Below are 22,311 nucleotides of genomic sequence, written 5' to 3'. Positions count from 1 at the left end.
AATCTATGCTACTCAGCCAACATCCTTAGAAGATTTACGACAAAGAATTGTGAATGAGTGCCATCAAATTACTCCTCAAATATTGCAAAATGTCCGGCAACGTTTTCAGCAAAATCTTTATTATTGCATGAAAAGTAATGGTGGTCATTTTCAACATTTACTCGGCTGACAGGTCAGTTCATTCTTTATTTTTTAACAAGTTTGCTGCTATGTATTGATCTCCTCTTACGATGATGTATTTAAACTTTAAATCAATAAATCTCCAAAACTACTGAATTGAAGTACATGAATTTTACATCATTGTAAAGGGAGTTGAAAGACCTTTTAAATGATGGATCATTCGACCCCCCTTTCCATTTAAGATTTTAGGGATGGTGCCACCTCCGCTTAGGGGGCTGCAAATGTTAATGTGATTTTATGCCAATTTTGTTTCCCCCTCGATAACAAAATCGACGGGTCCAAGCGTTTTTTTTTAAAAGGAATCATCTGCCAGTAAATGCATCTGTTTCGTTTTCGGTGCGCCACCCTGTATAATCACAGATAATAATTTGTGGTTCATAATTGTTTTTTAAACGCAATAACCTATCAGCACTATCTCTATATCTTCTATGACCCACTTAGGTTGTTCGCCTTTTATGTACTGTTAAATTTTTAGTTCATTTAAACTTTGTTCTCGTTTTAGGGTGGATATAAATTTTCAAATGCTTGGATGGTCAGCACTTATTTGTATTTGGAATCCGCGATAAAATTATTTGCTTTAGGAAATCCATCCCGTATTCCATAGTAACAATTCCACATGGTATGGGCAAAAAGTGGTTGACGTCGTTGAACTGAACTAGCCTCTCTTCTTACGTGTTCCCAGTCCATATTCGCCTACTTCGTCTCTATTCCTTTCCCTACCTTGACATTAAATTCGCCTAAAATAATATTAACTTCCTCTTTTTTGGTGTCTTCCAGTGTTTTGTCTAATGCAATTCGATTCAATTTAATATTGCCCGACATTCGAGATATCTATGGGAGCCTAGTAACAAAAAACATCTGGGTTTCTTTCCAGTAATGGACTCCTTTTTTCTATACAGCTTTTTAAATTTTCTTTTATATTTTCAATACTGAGTTCATTTCTTACATCCTCATGACGTAAACTAGAGTCTTGTGCAACCTATAATGATTTCTAGAAATTCCATTTTCAAAACTTCATTCTGCTGTCATTGGTCCTGCAGGTATTTTCCACTACGTTAAATAATCCGCATTTAAAATATTTTTACATTAGTACAATTTATACACGCTCCATTAAGATAGAACATAACACTAATGTTGCAGCACTATTAAATTTACATTGGTGTTCCAATCCATATATTTGGATTTTTCCATGTCATATATTTGGACGAAAGTTCTAGACTTTCGTGCTTTCTTCAATATGTCTAGTTTCACATCAGAATACTTTTAAGTTTTAAGAACATTCTTGCACTGACTTTGGAAGACAAGCTTGTGAAATGATGTTATATAGAAACTGTTAGTTCATAAAAATATTTTTATTAAGAAAAAACCAGTAAGAGATAAGTAAAATAAATATATATCAACTTTGTGTGTTTTGTGTAAGTCCATCATCAGCAACATTATTAGTTTCATTTGCTTGGATTTGTTCTTGAACAGATTGGTACTGTTTGGTCCATGCAGTCGGTGTAGTTGTTTTGTACATCTAAAACACAATTTATTAATATATTATACGCTTGTATATAAAGTTTGGTATAAAAAATTTAAACTATAAAATAATGGTTTAAACAAAAATGCGATAATTTTTTTCTGACTTTACATAATAGTTATGCAATCTTCAGTATACGATCTTCAGTATGGCTGAATTGTAAAAATATTGTAGAAAATATGTAGTAGTATGTAGTAGTATGTACTGAAAAAAGAGAAAATATGTACTCCATTTTTTTTATTGGGAAACACTCTGTTTTGGAACTGGCTGAAAGTTCTAGAAATTGTGAATTCTGTATTTATGGTGACTAGAACTTGCCTGCGCCGTTATTGTAAAATCTCAATAAAGGTGTGATAGTTAAGTACCCACCTCTTAAGTCTGCAAACATCTTCGTCTACCAAAGATGGCTATCTTCTTATGATATTGCCGACCGCATTAACATCTTATCCGATTCACTGCAGCTCGAAATAGATCAGTAGACGTTAGACCAGTCAATTTCCTAAGATTGGCCAGCCAGGATATACGTATGCGTCCAGATCCTCTCTTGCCTTTTAGAATTAACTGTAGAAACCGGTATTTATTATTACGCATATTGTTGCCGAAGTAAGCTATTTTTCTGTTTTTAAGGTGTTAGCAATTTCTGTCTTTTTCTTAGTCTCTCGAGAATAGTTACATAGTTATATAGTGTACATATGAGATCCTTAACATACGTCGGTAGCACCATATTTCGAATGCACCGAACCATTTTATGACTTCTTCTGCGATACTCCAGCCTAGTATTCTGTAGAGGAGGATGATACAATAAAATATCACAATTGTAGAAAGCGACTCATGTTTTAATTTTTTTAGGCCAGTAAAATTAGACGTTTACCCTATAGAAAAAAATATATTTTTTAAACGTAACATTTATGACGTTTTATGCGTATTTTGATACTTAAATATAGGTTACATAGAATCTTCATAATTAAGAGGTTTTTCATTATTAGTTTTTATTTCGTAGCTATGATCTTAAGTATCCTTAACATTGCAACCCAGGTGGTAAAGATTTCCTGGCTGTAAAATCTACGTACGTGGTTCAACACAACAACCACAAATCTTTTCAGAGCAGCAGTTTGCAAAATACAGATTACCATAATGGTCGCCAACATCTGAAACGGATAAGCACTACAAGAAAAAGAAGGTAGCATATTTTCTCGACTTTCTAACGGTGTATCGTTTATTGTAACTTGGGCGTTTATATTGCTGTTCTTTCAAATGATCATCATGTTTTTCTTCTTACAATTTGTCCTTGAGTCCTTGCACTCTATATGATGTCCTTGCAAGGGATACGGCGGCGTTTGCATATCTAATATTGTTTATAAGTTGGTAATTCCTAATGTTTTTAGGATATCGATTAGTTTCACATGTGGTACTTTGTCAAATGTTTCCTCGAAATCGATAAAACATGCAACCACACCGCAGTTGACATCCATGTCTCCCAATACTAGAACATACAAACTGAAAAGTGCTTCCATTATTCTAAGTCCTGCTCTGAACTTTGTGAATGCTTTAGTGAATGATAGTAAGGACTACTTTCAGAACATTTCTCATTAAACTAATTAATATGTATTCTTCACATTTCCTGGCCTTGGCTTTTTTGGGAAGTGGGATGAATATTTATAGTAGCCAGTCTTTTGGTAACTTATCAGTCTCATATATGTTGTTGAATAGCTCAGTAAGAGCTGTGATTTGGTGTCCCTCTAATAGCTTTAAAATTTCACCATGCACTTCATCAGCTCCTGCCATCTTTAACCTTCCAGTCGGTCCTCTTGTTGTATCTTCGAATAATTCTTGCATGCATTCTTTCCATCTTCTTAATTTGTCTTCAATTGTAATCAAAATCTGGCCTTCGATGTCTATAACTATACGAGTATTGCGTTGTTTTCTGGCGTTCTGTACCTCTTTAATCTTTTTGTTCATATGGAAGTCGTCACGTTTGCGTTTTAGTGTTCCAATTTGCGTACATTTCTTCGTCAGTCCTGATTCTTTTGCTCTTTTATTTTCCGTAGTATATTCTTATGCAACTTATTGTATTAATTGACTTTTACCTTTTAATTTCCTTCGCTCATCCATCATCTGCAATATTTCATCTGTTATCCATTCTTGCTTACGGTAGATGTTTTACTTAATAGGTGTCTTTATTTCGTTCCACTCTTCTTATATGTCGCTAGTGGGGTTTTCAATTATTTCGCAAAATTCTTATTAAGCTCTGTTTTTACTTTATCCTGGATAATGTTTTCTTTCAGTAATTTCATATCTATTTTGGGTCTGAATAAAGACATCTGCACCTGGATATGTTTTTGCCGAGGTGATAAAACGTAACTTTTTGTTTATGTTAATAAAATCAGTATAGTCTCTTATCATTCTCCTAGGGTATCCCCGGAAGCTTTCCATGCATAAAGCCTTCTTGAATATAATTTGAAAAATGTATTCGTTACACCCATATCCGTCTCTTGACAGAATTAGATCACCCTTGCTCCTCTTTCGGTTCTTGTGTCAATATGTTCCTACATTTTTGACTGTACCTTGCCCTATTTTAGGGTTAAAATCGCCTATGATAATAGTTTGTTTTTTTGTGTCAGTTTTAGAGAGTTATCTAGACATTTTCTATTTCTTCTTTAATAGGTTGGGTGCATAGACCTGAATAATTGCAACGCAACTCTGTCTGAAATGGGCGTAAATCTTATCACTGCTTTAGCTATTTTCCTTGTTACTATTATCGCTGTTTCGTGTTGTGCCATCTCCCGAATAATAGATATAGTGTTTATCTACATGTAATTGTTACTCCAGAAATTCAATGCATCCTAGAATATCTATGTTTAAGAGTGTCATTTCTTGAATAATATTTACTGCCCTAGCTGATTGGTACATGCTATGAATATTCCACGTACCGGTCCTTTTCACTTTTGGCACAATATTAACTCAATTTTTAAATATGTTGCAGGTTAATTGTCTACCTAACCGTAATAATAATTAGTTGGATTTAGTTTTCTGTACACATCGAGATGCAGTTGTGTCGATTTCGACTGATATTCTGTTGAATACTTCGAAGCATCTTTCAGTATATTGTTCTGAAGCTATTTTCTTGTGGCATTTTAAATTAATTACTATTTAAATGAGAATAAGCCACAATTAAAGGTTAAAGTAAGTTTATTGACGTTTCAATTTCCACTTCGGAAATCGTTCTCAAAATACAAATATTAGTAAATTAAACAAATTTTGTTTTTTGTTACTTAGTGAAAAATTCTTCTAATAATTTAATTTTATCTGACTCATCTATATTGACAATTCAGACATACCTTATACATTTTAAAGTAGACGACTTTAAAATGATATTGCCAATATTGTTGAGTTGCGTTCCTGGGACGACTTTACTTATAAGATAGTTCATTCGATTACATGAAATCAACTTTAACTTGAGAATATCCGTCAGAAAAGATCATAACATGTAATTCGTCTTTAAAAAGACAAATACATGACATGATGACAGTAAAATTCTCCTGTTAGTGATTCCATAGTAAATTATGAGGGAAAAACCAGGAAAAAACCTCATAATACTATCCCGACATGGTAAGTATTTGATCGTGCATTTAGTTTACCTTCAATAAACACCAAATTCCGATTTTATATGTTTGTTATTTAAAAAACATAAATGATGTATTGTCTATATGTTACTGACTTACCAATACTGGTATTTTCCTTTTAATAACTTCCTCTTTCAATATGGGTAACCAGATCCTACTACATTCTGCCGAGGAATTCGCGACACAATTGGTCTCATTTAGCATAATTAGAGCCGCTTCTTTGATTTTTCTCTTTTTACCATCCGTTTCTTTTAGGACTATATTTGAATCATTCCATTGAACCCTATGTTCATTATTATTATTATTAGGGATAATGAACATAGGGTTCAATGGAATGATTCAAATATAGTCCTAAAAGAAACGGATGGTAAAAAGAGAAAAATCAAAGAAGCGGCTCTAATTATCCTAAATGAGACCAATTGTGTCGCGAATTCCTCGGCAGAATGTAGTAGCATCTGGTTACCCATATTGAAAGAGGAAGTTATTAAAAGGAAAATACCAGTATTGGTAAGTCAGTAACATATAGAGAATACATCATTTATGTTTTTTAAATAACAAACATATAAAATCGGAATTTGGTGTTTATTGAAGGTAAACTAAATGTACGATCAAATACTTACCATGTCGGGATAGTATTATGAGGTTTTTTCCTGGTTTTTCCCTCATAATTTACTATGGAATCACTAACAGGAGAATTTTACTGTCATCATGGTATGTATTTGTCTTTTTAAAGACGAATTACATGTTATGATCTTTTCTGACGGATATTCTCAAGTTAAAGTTGATTTCATGTAATTGAATGAACTATCTTATAAGTAAAGTCGTCCCAGGAACGCAACTCAACAATATTGGCAATATCATTTTAAAGTCGTCTACTTTAAAATGTATAAGGTATGTCTGAATTGTCAATATAGATGAGTCAGATACAATTAAATTATTAGAAGAATTTTTCACTAAGTAACAAAAAACAAAATTTGTTTAATTTACTAATATTTGTATTTTGAGAACGATTTCCGAAGTGGAAATTGAAATGTCAATAAACGTATTTTAACCTTTAATTGTGGCTTATTCCCATTTAAACAGTAATTATCTTTCAGTATGTACTATTAGTATGTACTATTCAGTATGTATGTGTTAAAGTCTTAACATGCCATCAAGAATTCTTTATTCGTTCTGTTAAAATCAGTCGAAAAGTTTCGTTTTTACAAGCTTACACATAGTCATAAAATGTTCTTCGTATCTGATCCGCTTTGCAAATTCGTTAAAAAACAGGTATCAATGGATACTCAAAAGTGGGTCAGTAAGCTTTATTGTTTTCGGAATTCTCATTTAAAGGGGAATAAATCTTTCAGTTTTATGTTTTATTTATGCATTTTCTTCGTAAATATATGGCAAAAATTGTTTATTGCTGAAATAACTCACTTTATCAAAATACGTTAAATTTCGTCAAAAGCCGTTGAAACTATAAAGCCATTTTTAAGGATTCCACTAAACAATCCATGAAGAAAATTTCTATAATGAATTCCATTACTATTACTATTCACAATAACACATGTTATTACTATTCACAGATGACTATCGAATAAGATCGTAACTATAAATTCCACTTTTACTATACTGACAATGAATTCCATATTAAAACCAGATAGTAACAGAACATTTTATATATGGAAGAGAAGGTTTAGGTACTATTTTATCCAATGGAAGTGGCTGTGAAGTTGAAGGTTCAACCATTGTAATCTACAGCAAAATTCTATAACCTAGCGAGAGATCAAAATGAAGACAATTTTAAATATGAATTGTTTAATGAAGACATTATTGAACTTTCTAAAGTTAAAGATGTTTGAGCTAACCTTATATAATATTTTAGTGTTATGGAGAAACCTCAGAAGAATCATTAATATACATGTATGATTTTTTTATTCGGTATTAAATTTTTCTTTACGTAATTTAATTTATTCCTACCACCACAAATTGTATAATCAAAAGAGATATTAAAACATTAGTGTGATTTCTTTGACAATTAATTAAATATTGGTGTGTTCCGAAATAAATTTTACATTTATCTTACAGATAAGTAACAAAATTTGATGTTAAAAGACGGGTAAATTTTATTCTATGAATAAATGTCTATCCTGCAGATATCTATCTGTCAGATAGGACAGTATTATCTGGAGATGAAAAGACCGGCCCTTTCTTGCATGAAGTTTATTATTTTAAAAATTTAATTTTTAACTCTTGAAAGTTTGATGATTGGTAAAAAATTTATTAGAAAACTGCACTAACTTAAACTGTTTTATCTTGTTGATTTGCTAAATATTTCACTTTACCTCATACTATTTTATTGTCTGCTACTTCCAAAGCTATAAAGATCCCCAAACATCGCCCATATAGGCGAAAAGCGAGTACCACTAGACCAGTAGACAGCTGATCTGATCCCTTAAGATGTCATTTTCGGGTATGAATTCAAAAATTTTGTATCTGCGATCTAATTCACACATCACAACGCAATCTCAGCAGTAAAAATTCCCCACGGATACTCCCAAAGAGTGTTCCCCCCGAGACTGGAATACTTTGATCGGCGCACTATATACGTCGATTCTCACACCGGTCTTAATTAAAATCGAATTATTAAAATGCAATTTCCGCTGAGTAAAATAAATATTAGATGTTTATTCTATTCCAAGAAAACTTAAACACTTCGCCGAAGTTTTTAGATGAGATTCGAATGTTTATAACAAACTTTCGTTAGAATATACGTCTAAGAAAGAGGTATATTAAAACCTTATACAGGATGGAATTTGAAATGCGTGAATGAAACAATGATTTTTTATATTATTGAAAAAAGTGAAAGCAATTTTTAAAAAAATATTTCCAGGTTCTGGAACTTCGCCTGAGTTATTGTGTTTGGGAAAATATGAGTCGAAAACTAAGCAACGTATTCATTAAGAATGCATGTTTTCCTTATGTACATCTTTAAAACAAATTTTAATCTTGCTGGAGCATATAAATCCATATTCTGACCAGTGTCACAAGCGAGTAACAAACGCTTAATCCAGCCGTAGCATTTATTACAAAATTTATAAAGAAAAAGGAAACACTAGACAGATCGAGATCAGATATTTGGGGGTACAGGAACATATTCCGTTGTTTTAACTTTTTACAAATATTTTTATTCTATTTGCTGATATTATGCAACTTTTTTATTGGGGTTTTTATCTGTACATGCATTTTTTACCCTTCCCCATTTTTTTAACATAAAATTTCGATTTTGAGTTTTGGCAACAAATATGGGGCATTTGAAATATGCCTAAAAAACGCTGAATTTAAACTTTTACATTACAAATGATCTCACGGCATGGGAAATACTTCCACGAAGAAAGCATTCGGTGAAATTTGTAGCTGAAGTTGTGTAGTTTTGAAAAACCTACTTGTGCAATCGAAAAGAAAGAGTTTTAACACGTTCAGCTCCGTCTCTTTTTTAAGGGAAAACAGTGGGCCATTGAGATGTATTTGTGTAAACTAATTAATTTTTAAGGTACACTTTAAAAAGTCATTTATAATAAATATGGGTACAAAAAAAATTAATTTGGTCACAAAAGAAAACTCACCGCGTGAGTCGCGTTGGTGGCCACAGGGCAGAAAATGTGTCGGTTGAACTTAAAAAAAAATAATAATCTGATTGAGAAAAGATATAATTATGAACCTAGATAACTAACATAAGTAATTATTAAATGGCAACAACATCAAGAAAACAAATTAATTATCTAATTTTCAATTTCTTCATGAAAACGTCTAAAATAATTTTCTAAGCACAATCCCGGATGTTCAGGGCACTCCGCACAATGAAACAATGAGTCCTTTCTTTCTTTTTTAGTTTTCCAGCAATATTTACACCGTCGTCGTTTTGTAATACCATTAGCTGATTTAGGGCAATGGGATGGCAAATGAAACGTCAAATTTTTCTTGACTTGAGGGCTTTTTGGGTTTGGTCCCAAAAGACTATCAATCACCGACAATCGAAAGTCATACAATGACATTTTTGTATTAGAAATATTATAGAAATAGTATGCGTTGATTAGCATAATTTGAAAAATATGTATGCCTATTTTTTTTGTACCACCTCATAGTTTTGTGTTCGCAACTATAATAATTTAACATCTGGTCGCCTAAGTCAATACCACCTTTATTTTTGTTATATTCAGCGACTAAACGGGGTTTTTCTTTATCAATTCCTTTCCTAGATATTGTTGGAACCATTTCAGGACCAAATTCGGAAGAGATCATTAAAATATCTCGCTGATCTTTCCATTTACACACACATATCCCTTTATTATTGTAAGCACTCACCAGTTCATTTTGTTTTAATTTTTGAGAAACAACTTTGTGTGGATTTTCCGCTCTTCCTGTTCTCAATGTTCCTATAAGATAAGTTTTAACCTAAAGTAGTTTTTTACACAATTGAACACTATTATAAACATTATCCATATATAAGGAGTGACCAACATTTAGTTTCGAATCCATCAAATTTAGCACTACTTTTTCCGTATGATTACGTCCTCCAACTACAGGGTCACTAGCTCCACTATAAACTAATATGCGTTGAATCATCCCGGTACATTCTACCAAAGTATACAGTTTGACACCCTATTTGTGTCGTTTGCCCTTGAGAAATTGACGAAAACTAAGTCTTCCTCTCCATAAAATCATAGATTCATCCAGGGCTAATTTTCTTTCTGGATAATAAAGATTCTCCATTTTATTATTAAAAAAATCTAATAATGGAGATATCTTGGCAAGTCTGGACTGGTTATTGTCACTATTATTGTTAAAATGTAAGGCACGCAAAATTAACATAAAACGATTTCGGCTCATGTATTGTCCAAACACTGGAATACCAAATAAATGATTTTTCTTCCAATAATCATTCATACGATTAATTTTTATGGTTCCCATGTGAAACAACAAACCAAGAAAAATTTTAAATTCTTCTACAGTTATATCCTTCCAAGCTGCAATTCTACTTTTCTCAGATTTACTTAGAGAAAGAATATCAACGGCATATAAATTGCTATTTTGAATAATCAGGTCATAGAATAATTCACATGCCAATAAATTGAAGTAATCAATAGGATTGCTGCCACCCACATTAATTTTCAATCCTGGTATTGCTGTAAATGGTAGCACTGTAGGATGTTGAACCTCTGAAGACCATTCAATAATATTTTGAGACTCATCATCACCATCATCATCTTCAGATTCTTCTTGTAAATTAGGATCGTCTGTCCGATCATCTTGATCACAATATAAATCTTCATCACTTGCGTCACTAGTGTCATGTGAATCTTCTAATATGTGTAATAATTCATCATCTGAGATTGGCTGAGAAGTTTCCCACCTACCTCGTTTAGAAGTCGAAGGTTGGCAACATTCATCACTCATTTTACAAATAATTTAAAATTGAAGTATTTAGCAAAACACGTGCAATGACTAACAGTAAAACCAAAAACATCTAACACGGAAGGCGTAGAAAATATTACTGAATGCATAGCAAAATAAACCGACGGGATTAGATTATGATAATACAACAAATTATTGGAAATGCAATATAATCTAAATACATCTGGTGATTCTTTCAAAGCTTACTGATGCTTTTAATTTTATTACTTTACAACCTTTTATTACAGCAAATTTGTCGTTTTCGAGCATGTCTAGCTTGAATATTTAAAAAGTAAGCAATGAAATTGAGGGTTTCATATTTTATTATCCAATTTATCAATGGGACAGAAGATATTTGTTATTATTTTTGAAAAATCCGCCTAGATAACATTCATACATTGTCATATACTCAGAATAAAGTTTAACATCAGAATTCGAATACCAAACACAAACTCCAGTATATGCCAGTGTTTCGAAGCGGCCAGCAGATATTTGTTGTAATTCGTGAAAAATCCGTTGAGATAACGTTCATATATTGTCATATATTATAGTATATGTGTCGCATATAGTCAAAGACCGCGCGACTCGCGTTGGTGGCCTCTGAGGCTATATTTACTGAACGCGACAGTCGCTTTGTCGGACTTGAACGTGTTAAATGTTTTAGATTGTAATGTAAAAGTGTAAAGGCAGCGTTTTTAGGCATATTTCAAATGCCTCATATTTGTTGCTAAAACTGAAATTCGAAATTTGATACTATAGGTTTTAAAGATTCAGCTCTAAAAATGGAAATTCCATAGTGACCGGTCAATGGAAGTGACAAATTTTATTGATCTCATGAGAATCGTAAAAATAGCAAAAATCGCGCAACTTTTATTTATTTAATAGCTTTATAGAAACTGACGTGGCAAAATACAAAAATTGCGTACTAATGCTGCACTCTTCACCTATAAAACATATTTTGATTTTTGTAGATAAAACACTGTAAAAATTCGACATCTTTTGATCAGAAGAATTGATACAAATCTTATTCAATAAACTTAATTTCACGGGCGCCAAATTGAAATAATATTCAAAATCGCCGGTCGCTTCAAGCGCTATTTCTGAGAGAATAGTTCATTCTACAGAAAAAGTGCTAATAAACAATTCTGTTTAAAATTATCTCAGTTAAATTTCCTGTTTAAAACATTTTTGAAGTTTGTATCAGTCTGGGCTACGACGAGGATGCGTCGGACGGAAGTTACATCCGATAATATCACGTGTCCATATGCCCCGTCGGAAGAGGCAAGTGGTTTTAGGTAGTAGGCAGTGCACCACAGATATTCGGGGGCAGGATTCCCAAGTGAGGCAAATGTGCTCGGAGATATCCTTCTGCATTGAATCCAACACACGCCAGGTCATCCCCTACAGGGATATAATCAGGTATGGTTTTTAGAAGATTTCCACCTGCCACAAAATAATATATAGGCAGAGCCAAACTCAGGACATGTAATAGGAAGCATAGCTTTGTTATCGCGGGCTACGGACTGAATACATTATGATCGGTGTGGTAGATCGCGCAGCAAAATAAAAACAAAAAATGCAGTCCGCTCGGCGTTTCTTAATAAAATAAAATAAAATCAAAATAATTTAAAATAAAATAAAATAAAATCAATTAAATTAAAATAAATTAAATTAAAATAAAATAAAAATTAAAATAAAATTAATAAAACAAAATAAATTTAAAAAGCTATGCGTTTTCTCTTCGATCACTTCTGGAGTGCCACATCCCGTTTTAATTTTTTTTCAGTCCCGAACTTATGGCCTAAAAACATATTTATTTAAAAGTTTTATAATTTCGTCTATTTGAACGCTCAATACGGTTAATATAAAGCAATTAATGTTTGCTACAATTTATTATGTCTTCCCTTATCTTACCTTACAGACAAACTTTAATACTTCCAGTTTGGATATTTCTTTTTCAGCTCTGCTGCCCCAAGAAAATGTGACCTTTTTGGATAACTGCTCCGTTTCCATGTTTATATATTTTTTATTTTTTAATAAATTTAAACAATCCTTAATGTTTCCAAAAATTTCATGTCGCCTTTGTATGTCTATCCCAAATGTCTCTAAGAAGGAATAAAGAGAATCTGAAAAAGAACATTTTCATTAAATTTGAAATATATAGTTTAGATCAACTATCAGTTGATTTTGTATTTCAATTTAATAATACTCTCAGACCACTAGAGCTGCACAACCCCTCTCTTGCATACTAAATTCTATTCTCGACGGTTTTGATCTTTCTGCAACTTCACCCTTTCATATCTCTACACATCCTCCGTGGCATAAGCAACTTCCGAATGTCAACACTTCCCTTTGCTCTTTCAATAAACACGATACTCCTAAAGCTATAATTAAACAATTGTTCCTAGACATACTTAATCGAAATCAGTTTCGTAAAGTTCTTTATACAGATGCCTCTAAAAATGATGTGGGGGTGGGTAGTGCTGTTGTTTCCTCTTTCAGCACTACAAAACTAATCAAACTTTCTGCCGTTTGTAGTGTATACACTGCAGAACTATACGGTATCGTCGAGGCTTTTCATATGTTGGAACCAACTGACCGCAATGTAGCGATTTACACAGACTCCTTATCATCAATACAAGTAATCAAAAACATGTTCTCAGATCATCCTCTGGTAAATTTAATACATGACATATATAATAAATTTACGGATAATGGAGTAATTGTCACTATTGTCTGGCTACCTTCACATGTAGGAGTTGTAGGAAATGAGGCTGCAGATGTAGCCGCAAAAGAAGCTTCTACTTTGGATATACCTATATCAAATATCCAGTTGCATAATGATATTAAGAAAATGTTTAAATAGCGTATATATGACAAATGGCAAGCTAATTGGAACACAACTCAGAGTCACTTACACGATATACAACCAGTTACACCTTCCTTAGAGCTACCACCTATGCCCAGAAGACACAAGGATATTCTAAGAAGATTAAGACTTGTACACACTCGTCTTACACATGGCTTTCTAATGGCATCTAGCGATCCACCTTCATGCGGCCATTGCAGCAGTCTCTTAACAGTCAGACATTTTTTTATAGAATGTCCGCACCTTTCTGCTAAAAGAAAACACCAGTTGGGAGATAATATTAAAGAAATGTTAAGTGAAACTCAGAAATTTGTAAACCTGTTTAAATATTTAAAAGACATTGAAGTGCTTAGTAAACTCTAAAGTTTAGTAATTATGTGTAACGGTTAAATTTGTAAAAAATAAGTACCTACTGTATATTGTCAAATGTAAAATTGTATATACTTTATATTGTATTATAAAATTATAAATCACCATTATAAAACAGGTGGTGAAACTAAAGAATAAGCAATGAGCATTTCTTGTTCTGTATTTTCTTAAATTCTTGATAAATTTATATTAATTTTTACTATATATTAATTTATATATTAATATTTACTGGCGTAAGCACATATTTTTCTGCTCTGTTAATGATGTACAATTTAAGTGATATTTATTAGTGATTAATGTGTTTTTTGGTATCAAAAAACCCGTAAAAATTCAGACCCTATTTATCTGTAAGTTATTTTTCATATTTATTAGTGAATGTTCCAGAAATTGCATTTATTTGCAATTAGAAGCACATATTCTCCTAATTGAGTTCAACAAAAACTTAAGTACTCTTCATAAAAAGTTATCAGTACTTCTACAAATAATATATTTAGAAGATAGGCCAGTACTTGATCTAAAAATTTTTAAAATTTTTTAAATATGTCATGCACAAAATGTTTGTTGGATGTCAAGGGTGGTGAATATTGGGTTTGTGATGGTTGCAATCAGAATATTCATCATCAATGTGCCAATCTGACAGCATCAGAAATCAGGGTGTTGGAGTTGAAGGGTAGAAGAGTCCTTAAACTTTTTTGCGAATCCTGTGAGGAGGGTATTAAAATGATTCCTATGATGAAGAAGCAAATCAGTTCTCTTGAACAAAAGGTGGAACAACTTATTGATAAAATTAGCTCACTAGAACTGCCTAGAGATAACAAAGCCACAGATCTTGACACCATCATCCAGGAAGTGGAGGAACGTAAATTCCGTGAAAATAATATTATTATTTATAACCTCCATGAAACCAACTCTAGCACAGCACCAGCAAGAATTGAAGAAGATATGAAGAAAGTTAAACAATTAAGCGTGACCAATCCCAATATTCAAGTTAAAAAAGTCATTAGACTTGGTAATATCAAGAATAATATTTCACGTCCACTTTAAGTAGTCCTTGAAAATAAGAATGTAGCACTATCAATTTTAAAAAATAAAAATAAACTTGCTGCATCCAATATTAAGATTAGCTCCGATTCCACCTATCTACAGAGAAAATACCTTAGTGAACTTCGTACTAATTTGGCAGATAGGGTTTCAAAAGGTGAAGAAAATCTTACCATTAGGTACATTCGTGGCGTACCAAAAATAGTAATCCAGAAAAAAAACTGAATTCCAGGGGTACCTCCCACATTGTGTCTAATGAACTAATAGTATATTATCAGAATATTAGAGGAATTAGAACTAAGCTTGGTGCTCTTGAAGAAAGTGCTGCTACAACTGACTATGATGTGCTTATATTTACTGAGTCGTGGTTGTGTGATGGTATCAGTAGTGACGAATTGGGACTCTTAGATTTTTATATATATCGAAAGGACCGCTCTCCATTAACTAGTGTTAAAGTAATTGGAGGGGGTGTCCTTATTGCAGTTAAAAAATGTTACTCATCGAGGTCTATTCTATTACCACATGTTCACTTGGAGGAACTGTTTATCAAAGTTTGCACTCTGAATCAATGCTATATACTTGGTACAGTTTATCTTCCGCCTAATTCAGCCTTAATATGCTATGAGAATCATTGTATTAGTATAGAATCTGTCTGTAACAATTTTCCTGAACACAAGTTCATTCTAACAGGAGACTACAATCTGCCAAACAGCCAAATCAAATCACAAATTGCAACGGAGTTTTACTTGACCTAGTTTTTGCAAATGATAATGAAAATGTAACAGTTGAAATTGCTAACGATTATTTATTGCCTTGTGATCGTTATCATCCTGCGTTATCAATTTCTTTAGCTATAAAAGATAATATGCCCGAGCTTCAATATAATAGTTTTGCCTTCAATTTTAGGAGAGGAGACTATGTTGCTCTTAATATGTATCTTGCTAGTATCTCCTGGGAGAACGTTTTAGGTATTTGCAGAGATATTAACGAAGCCACGGAACTGTTCTACTCCATATTGCAGTTTGGTGTCAATTGTCCAATACCACGTACAAGATTAAAAAATCCCAAATTTCCTCGTTGGATGACTAATGACCTAAAATCATTAATATTTAGGAAAAAAATTGCTCATAAGATATATAAACAAACAAATTCTTGGGACGATTATCTACTTTTCTCTTCCTTGAGAACCAAATGCAAAGAACTAAGCAGGTCATGTCATGAAATTTATATAAGTGAAACTGAATCTAGAATTAGTTCAAACGTAAAGCACTTTTGGAATTTTGATAACAGCAAACGCAAAAATAATGGTCTACCAAACACAATGTTTTTTGGAAACACAATGCTTAATAATGGTGCGGATATCGTTAATAGCTTTGCGCAATGCTTTCAAAATATTTACAGAGCAAATGATGATTTAATACAGCCCATCTTAGAGTATGAGAAAACAGTGAGTCTAAATTCTTGTAATGTATCTATTGAAATCATATTTGAAAAATTAGCCAATTTAGACATTTATAAGGGCTCTGGGCCAGATGGAATTCCACCCATACTATTAAAAAAATGTAGATGTACTTTAACCCATCCCTTATATTTTCTGTTTTCTCATTCAGTTGATTCAGGTATTTGTCCAAGTTTGTGGAAATCTAGTTTTATTGTTCCTATTCATAAATCAGGTGACAGGAGTAACATAGCTAACTACAGACCAATAAGCATTCTTTCTTCTATTCCTAAAATACTAGAGAGTATAATATGTGACACTATTAAAACACCTTTAGGCAATGTACTAATTGAAGAGCAACATGGTTTTCTTTCAGGTAGATCAACTTTGACAAATCTTTTACTTTTCACGCAATACATATCTGATGCTTTGGAAAGGAGACTACAGGTGGATGCTATTTATACAGATTTCTCCAAAGCATTTGACACTGTGAATCATAAATTGTTGTGTAACAAGCTTAAAACTATTGGATTTACAGGCAATCTGTATAACTGGTTATGTAGTTACCTAACTAGCAGAATACAACTTGTTAAAATTAAACACTTTCAATCTAGTGAGATCTCCGTAACATCTGGTGTTCCACAAGGAAGCCACTTAGGGCCTTTCCTTTTTAATACATTTGTTAACGACATTAAATCTCAAATTAACTCTAAATTTTTGCTATTTGCTGATGATTTAAAAATCTATAGAATTATCGAAGACATCTCAGATTGTGAAAAACTCCAAATTGATATTAACAAAATTATGGCATGGTGTAATTGGAACCAAATGAGCATTAATGTTGGAAAATGTCACTCTATTAGTTTCTGTAGAAGAATTAACAACCTCTCTTATAATTACAAATTAGCTGAAGAACCACTGAAGGCTGTCTCAACTGTAAGAGATCTAGGATTCCAAACTAAATTTTTGCGCTCATTTTGATTATGTGAATAACCAGGCATTTAAAATGTTAGGCTTCATTATTAGAACCTCTAGATGTTTGCATAACATTAATTCCATCAGACTGATTTACATTTCCCTAGTTAGATCTGTTCTTGAGAATTGCTCATTCGTTTGGTCACCCACTTATGAAGTCCATATAGCCAAGCTTGAAAAAGTCCAAAATAAACTCATTAGGTACTTAAGTTTTAAATTACACAAACCTTTAAGCGACCATTCCTACTCAGAAATTAGAAATACATTAAACCTTCCTAGGCTATCTTCCAGACGGATGTATGCTGATGTTTTGTTTCTTCATAAACTACTGAATTCAAAAATTAATTGCAATGATCTACTGTCTCTAACTGACTTTAATGTTCCCTCTAGAGTTACTAGAACATCTCATAATTTTGCAATTAAATTTCATCGCTCTAACTTTGGTAGGCATTTTCCACTGAGTAGAATCATTCTAAATGGAAATAGAATAGACTTTGATTTGTTGCTGTGCGCTTCGGAAAATGTCTGTAGAATGTGTTAAAAAAAAAAAATTGTAATTTTATGTGATTTATATTTGCTATGGGCTTTATATAATTTTAATATTTGTTTTTTTTTTCTATATAGCTGCATCGCCAATTCTTTTCATACATATTTACTATATCTTTATAATTATTGTATTACTAGATAATACTTGTAATACTTTGTGTATATATTAAATTGGGTGGTATCCCGTTAATAAATAAATAAAAATAATAAAAAATTATACTGTCATGGTGTCAATGACCTCGTAGTCGAGACACGTTAATTAAAACAAAAAAAAATTTCAACATTAAAATTGGGTAAAGTGCAATGAACTCTTGAAATAAAGACGGGATGAGCCATTTCATCAAGGAAGGGAAGCACATTCAAATAGTTTTAAATATACTAGAGACATTAGGATAGCATCCTGCAATGTCATTTTGGCAAAAACTTCTAAAACGTAACACAGCAATGACACCAAAAACTGAGATTTCCGGTTCTCGCCATTTCATGGATTTTAGATGCTTTAGATCTTCAGTTGTGGCTAATAACTTAACACAAGATACAAATGTAGATTATCTTAAACCCTCTCTCATTTCCTCCCTTACGCAAAATCTAGGTTGTATACGGTTGCAACTTCTCTTACAAGTTTTTTACTTCTTAGGTTTACATACTGTTCTTTTGTTATTAACATGAAAGTATTTTATTTATGAACACCTCAAGTTAAAAGATGACTCATGAAACTTTTTTGAAGATTTTTTGGTGGATATTCCAGTGTGTGGTCTTTTTAAGTCAGATCTAGATGTTGTGACTGTTTCTGCTACTTTTTGTTTTACATTAGATATAAAATATTTTATTGGTTTATGTTTATCGTTGCCAACAGTGTGCAGGTCATAATGACTAACCTGAAGTTTGATATTAAATAAGGTTACAAAAAAAACAGCAACGAAATAAAAATTCAAAGTGGTGTTAGACAGAGTGACACACTATCGCCAAAGCTTTTTATAACTGCCCTAGATTATGCTGTTAAAACCCTTAATTGGGATCATAAAGGAATACATGTCAACGGAAAAAGACTGTACTACCTGAGTTATGCTAATGACATAATTTTAAAAAGGAGATGACTTTAAAAATAAATATCTCCAAAACAAAATTCATGACGAACCTCGTGAACAGTAACAACTTATAAATTCAGAAAAACGAAATAGAACTTGTTCATAAATACATATACATTGAACACGAAATTAGAATAGGCAAGCAAAACCAAACAGGTGATGTATCAAGAAGAATAGCACATGGATGGGTAGCACATGGATCTCTTAAAAACGTATTTAAATACGAAAACATACCGATCAATCTGAAGAGGAAAGTCTTCGATCGTGTTCCGAAGGTAATGACCTACGAAAAAATTGTTATAAAAAAAAACAATGTCTCAAAACTAGGAATAGAACAAAGGAGGATGAATAGCATAAATAGAAGCAGAGTTACAGATGTTAGGGAGACAGCTTGCAGATTGAAATGGAGATGGGCTGGTCACTAGGCAAGGATGAAAGATGGAAGGTGGACACGTAAGTTAACCGGAATCAGATAAAAGAAGCAGAGGAAGACTAAATGGCAATGGCAAAAGATGGCAAGATGATCAGCGAAAGATGACGAAAAATTGGATCCATACTGCATAAGACCTTGCACTGTAGATACAAACAGGAGAGGGCCATATCCTGGAGGGGACTTAAAATGGACTGATGATGATAATGATTCTTAAGTTTAATACTTACTATCACTCACTGAATTATTACTCATAAATATGTGGGACAAAACCAATAGAGTAAAAACCTTATTTACATCTTCAGGATAACCATTGGGAGGTATATATTCAGTGGGATCTGGTTTATATGGTAAAGCATTAGTAATCAGGTACTCCTTTGCCGAGTTTTGTGATGAATCTCCTACTAATATCTTATAACCATATACCTAAAAAAAAAATAGCTTTATAAAACATTAAAACACAAGAATAAATTTAAGACAGTGGCACGTGATAATTTACATTAAAAATATTGCAATAAACAGAAAGATCATTAACCTGAAGGGTCTACTTGTAACACAGTTAAAATTATCAGTCAGTAGATGATAAAAATGCAAAATAAGATAGGCCTAATCACATCGCACTGCGAATACAATACTAACATAACTCAAAATTAACAGTTTGGAGATAATCTCAATTAAAGTTTTTTAGCCACAATCTTTAGATAATATCGTTGGATCTAAGGACACCATGTTAGCCAGTTTTGCGGTATTTGATCGATTATTCATATTTGTATATGGTGTGATAAAATGAAAAGCTGTTAATTGACCACAGATTAATAAATTCGAAAAAAATATAAATAATTTCAAGTTATGATGGTATTGCATTGATTTTTTTTAAGTAAATACCATTGTTTTTGAAGTAATAACATAATTTTAATGAATTGTTGTACCCCAAGGTAGTAAATTAAATTAGACCTACTGCTGTAGAAAAATATTGGTACCAGGAGCAGGGAATATTTTTTATTTTCAGAAAACTTTTTCCCCATTTTCAGCAATTTGACACAGTACGGCATTCATACACAAAGTTCCAGATCAGTATATAGATTATTTATTTTTGTAACTCTGTACATGTCAGCCGGAACAGGGATGAAAAATCTGGGGCACAACCCTTAATTTGAACCCCCATGATTTGAATACCAATAAGAATTGGCAGCATAGTTTCTTAAGTTGTTATTACATATTGTAATATTGATTTACATGTGATTCAAGTTAAATCACCTCCTAAAAATGTCCCATGGCCTTGCAGTCTATACTTCCATTGTTCAAAAATTTTCAGTTACCAAAACTGTGCAACATAGTCTAGAAAATGAACTAAGAATGATGAAGAGAGTAAAAAATAAAGGGATCTTAACTATAATTTGGTAGATATTGTTAAATATAAAGTTTACATATAACAGTATGAAACTAGTAACAGTAGAAAAGAAGAAAACATATAATATTGGAACAGTCTAATGTTCGGGTGGTACAAACACCAAACAACCTGTCTATTAAAACTGGTGAATTGTCTTTTGAAAAAGGGCCCTAAACTACAGCAATCACAATTTTACTATGTAGGTAGAGTGTAGACTATTATAGTCATAGTCTTCAAAGCGAATAAATATAATTGTAAAAATATTGTAGTTTTTATGACTCCATTAAGTCCTCATATAAGGTATATATTATGCTTGAAAAATTATACAAAGAAAATTTATCACCAATTGAAAGAATATAAAAGAGTTTTGAATTTTTGAAAACTATTTCTTACATAACACTCCGTTTAAGTAATTTACTCTATACTTTGAGGAACATGTCATATGAAATTTATAAACTACCACTCAGTTATAAACTTACTTCTTCCAATATTTTTGAAGCTTTATTAAAAATCTCTTGAAATTGTGTCCCAACGTTTGCTAGTACGTTTTTCCTTAATTCCGTTTTTTTGAAAGATACATGTACTCCTGCTCTATTGATAAAATACCTTAACAAATTATTAACTTGTTCTTCAATATCATCTGTTCCAATTTCATTTCTTTGTGAGCTTTGCTGAGATAAAGATGTTTTAGATCCTTTACTTCTAGACGAATTTGGTGGTCTTCCCATGATTAATTATAACGCATAAATAAATTTACTATTATTTATAAAAGTACATTGGTTGATTTTATTTTAAATTTGCACTGTTTACCTTTAAAAACAATTCAAGAATATTTACAATACAGAACAAAATAAACACTTTCCCACAGTTTAATTTTCTTAACCATTTACAATTATTTAATGTTCTACAATATATTTATCATTGAAGGAAACGCCTTTGATAAAAATAAATATTTAAAACCACAGAGTTAAAAAACGTATCTTTACATTGTTGCCATGTGTAAAGCAAACTCAATCTAACTGAAAATTTTCAGTAAATAATAATTCTTCAAGTTGGAAAAAATAGTGTAAACATTAATTTTGCATAAAAACCTATTTACAAATATTTAACATATTTACAATTAATATAGAATTTACAACAATTAATAAATAAGGAGGAGGTAAGGTAATTATTTCTAAAATAGCCCAAACATTTGTATAGACAAAAATCAAAATCTTTTATTTAACTGCTTTTGTAAGTGCAAAAATGCATGAAGCGGGATAGCTAGCAGCTAGTTAAATAATATAAAGATTATAATAGGTTACGTGTATGGTGTATATTAAATATAATTAATTAATAATCATTTCGAAAACAACATAATTTCTCTTTCAAATTTTGCTATCAAAGTTGCCTAATTATAGG

At 32.0% G+C, this 22,311-nt stretch overlaps 1 protein-coding gene across 1 annotated transcript; it reads right to left on the bottom strand.

Annotated features, from left to right (window-relative positions):
• Window positions 1-1,517: 1,517 nt before the first annotated feature.
• On the bottom strand, window positions 1,518-21,874 carry LOC140439901 (non-structural maintenance of chromosomes element 3 homolog). Its single transcript, XM_072530074.1, has 4 exons — window positions 21,390-21,874; window positions 19,751-19,946; window positions 12,679-12,890; window positions 1,518-1,699 (listed from the first exon to the last, which is right to left on the bottom strand). Exons 1-4 carry the CDS (start codon window positions 21,636-21,638, stop codon window positions 1,577-1,579), a joined length of 780 nt encoding a protein of 259 aa, XP_072386175.1. The 5' UTR covers window positions 21,639-21,874; the 3' UTR covers window positions 1,518-1,576.
• Window positions 21,875-22,311: the final 437 nt, after the last annotated feature.

This window comes from Diabrotica undecimpunctata, chromosome 4, assembly GCF_040954645.1.
Source record: "Diabrotica undecimpunctata isolate CICGRU chromosome 4, icDiaUnde3, whole genome shotgun sequence".
Classification (NCBI taxonomy): Eukaryota; Metazoa; Arthropoda; class Insecta; order Coleoptera; family Chrysomelidae; genus Diabrotica; species Diabrotica undecimpunctata.
This window is presented reverse-complemented; position numbering and strand designations above follow the sequence as displayed.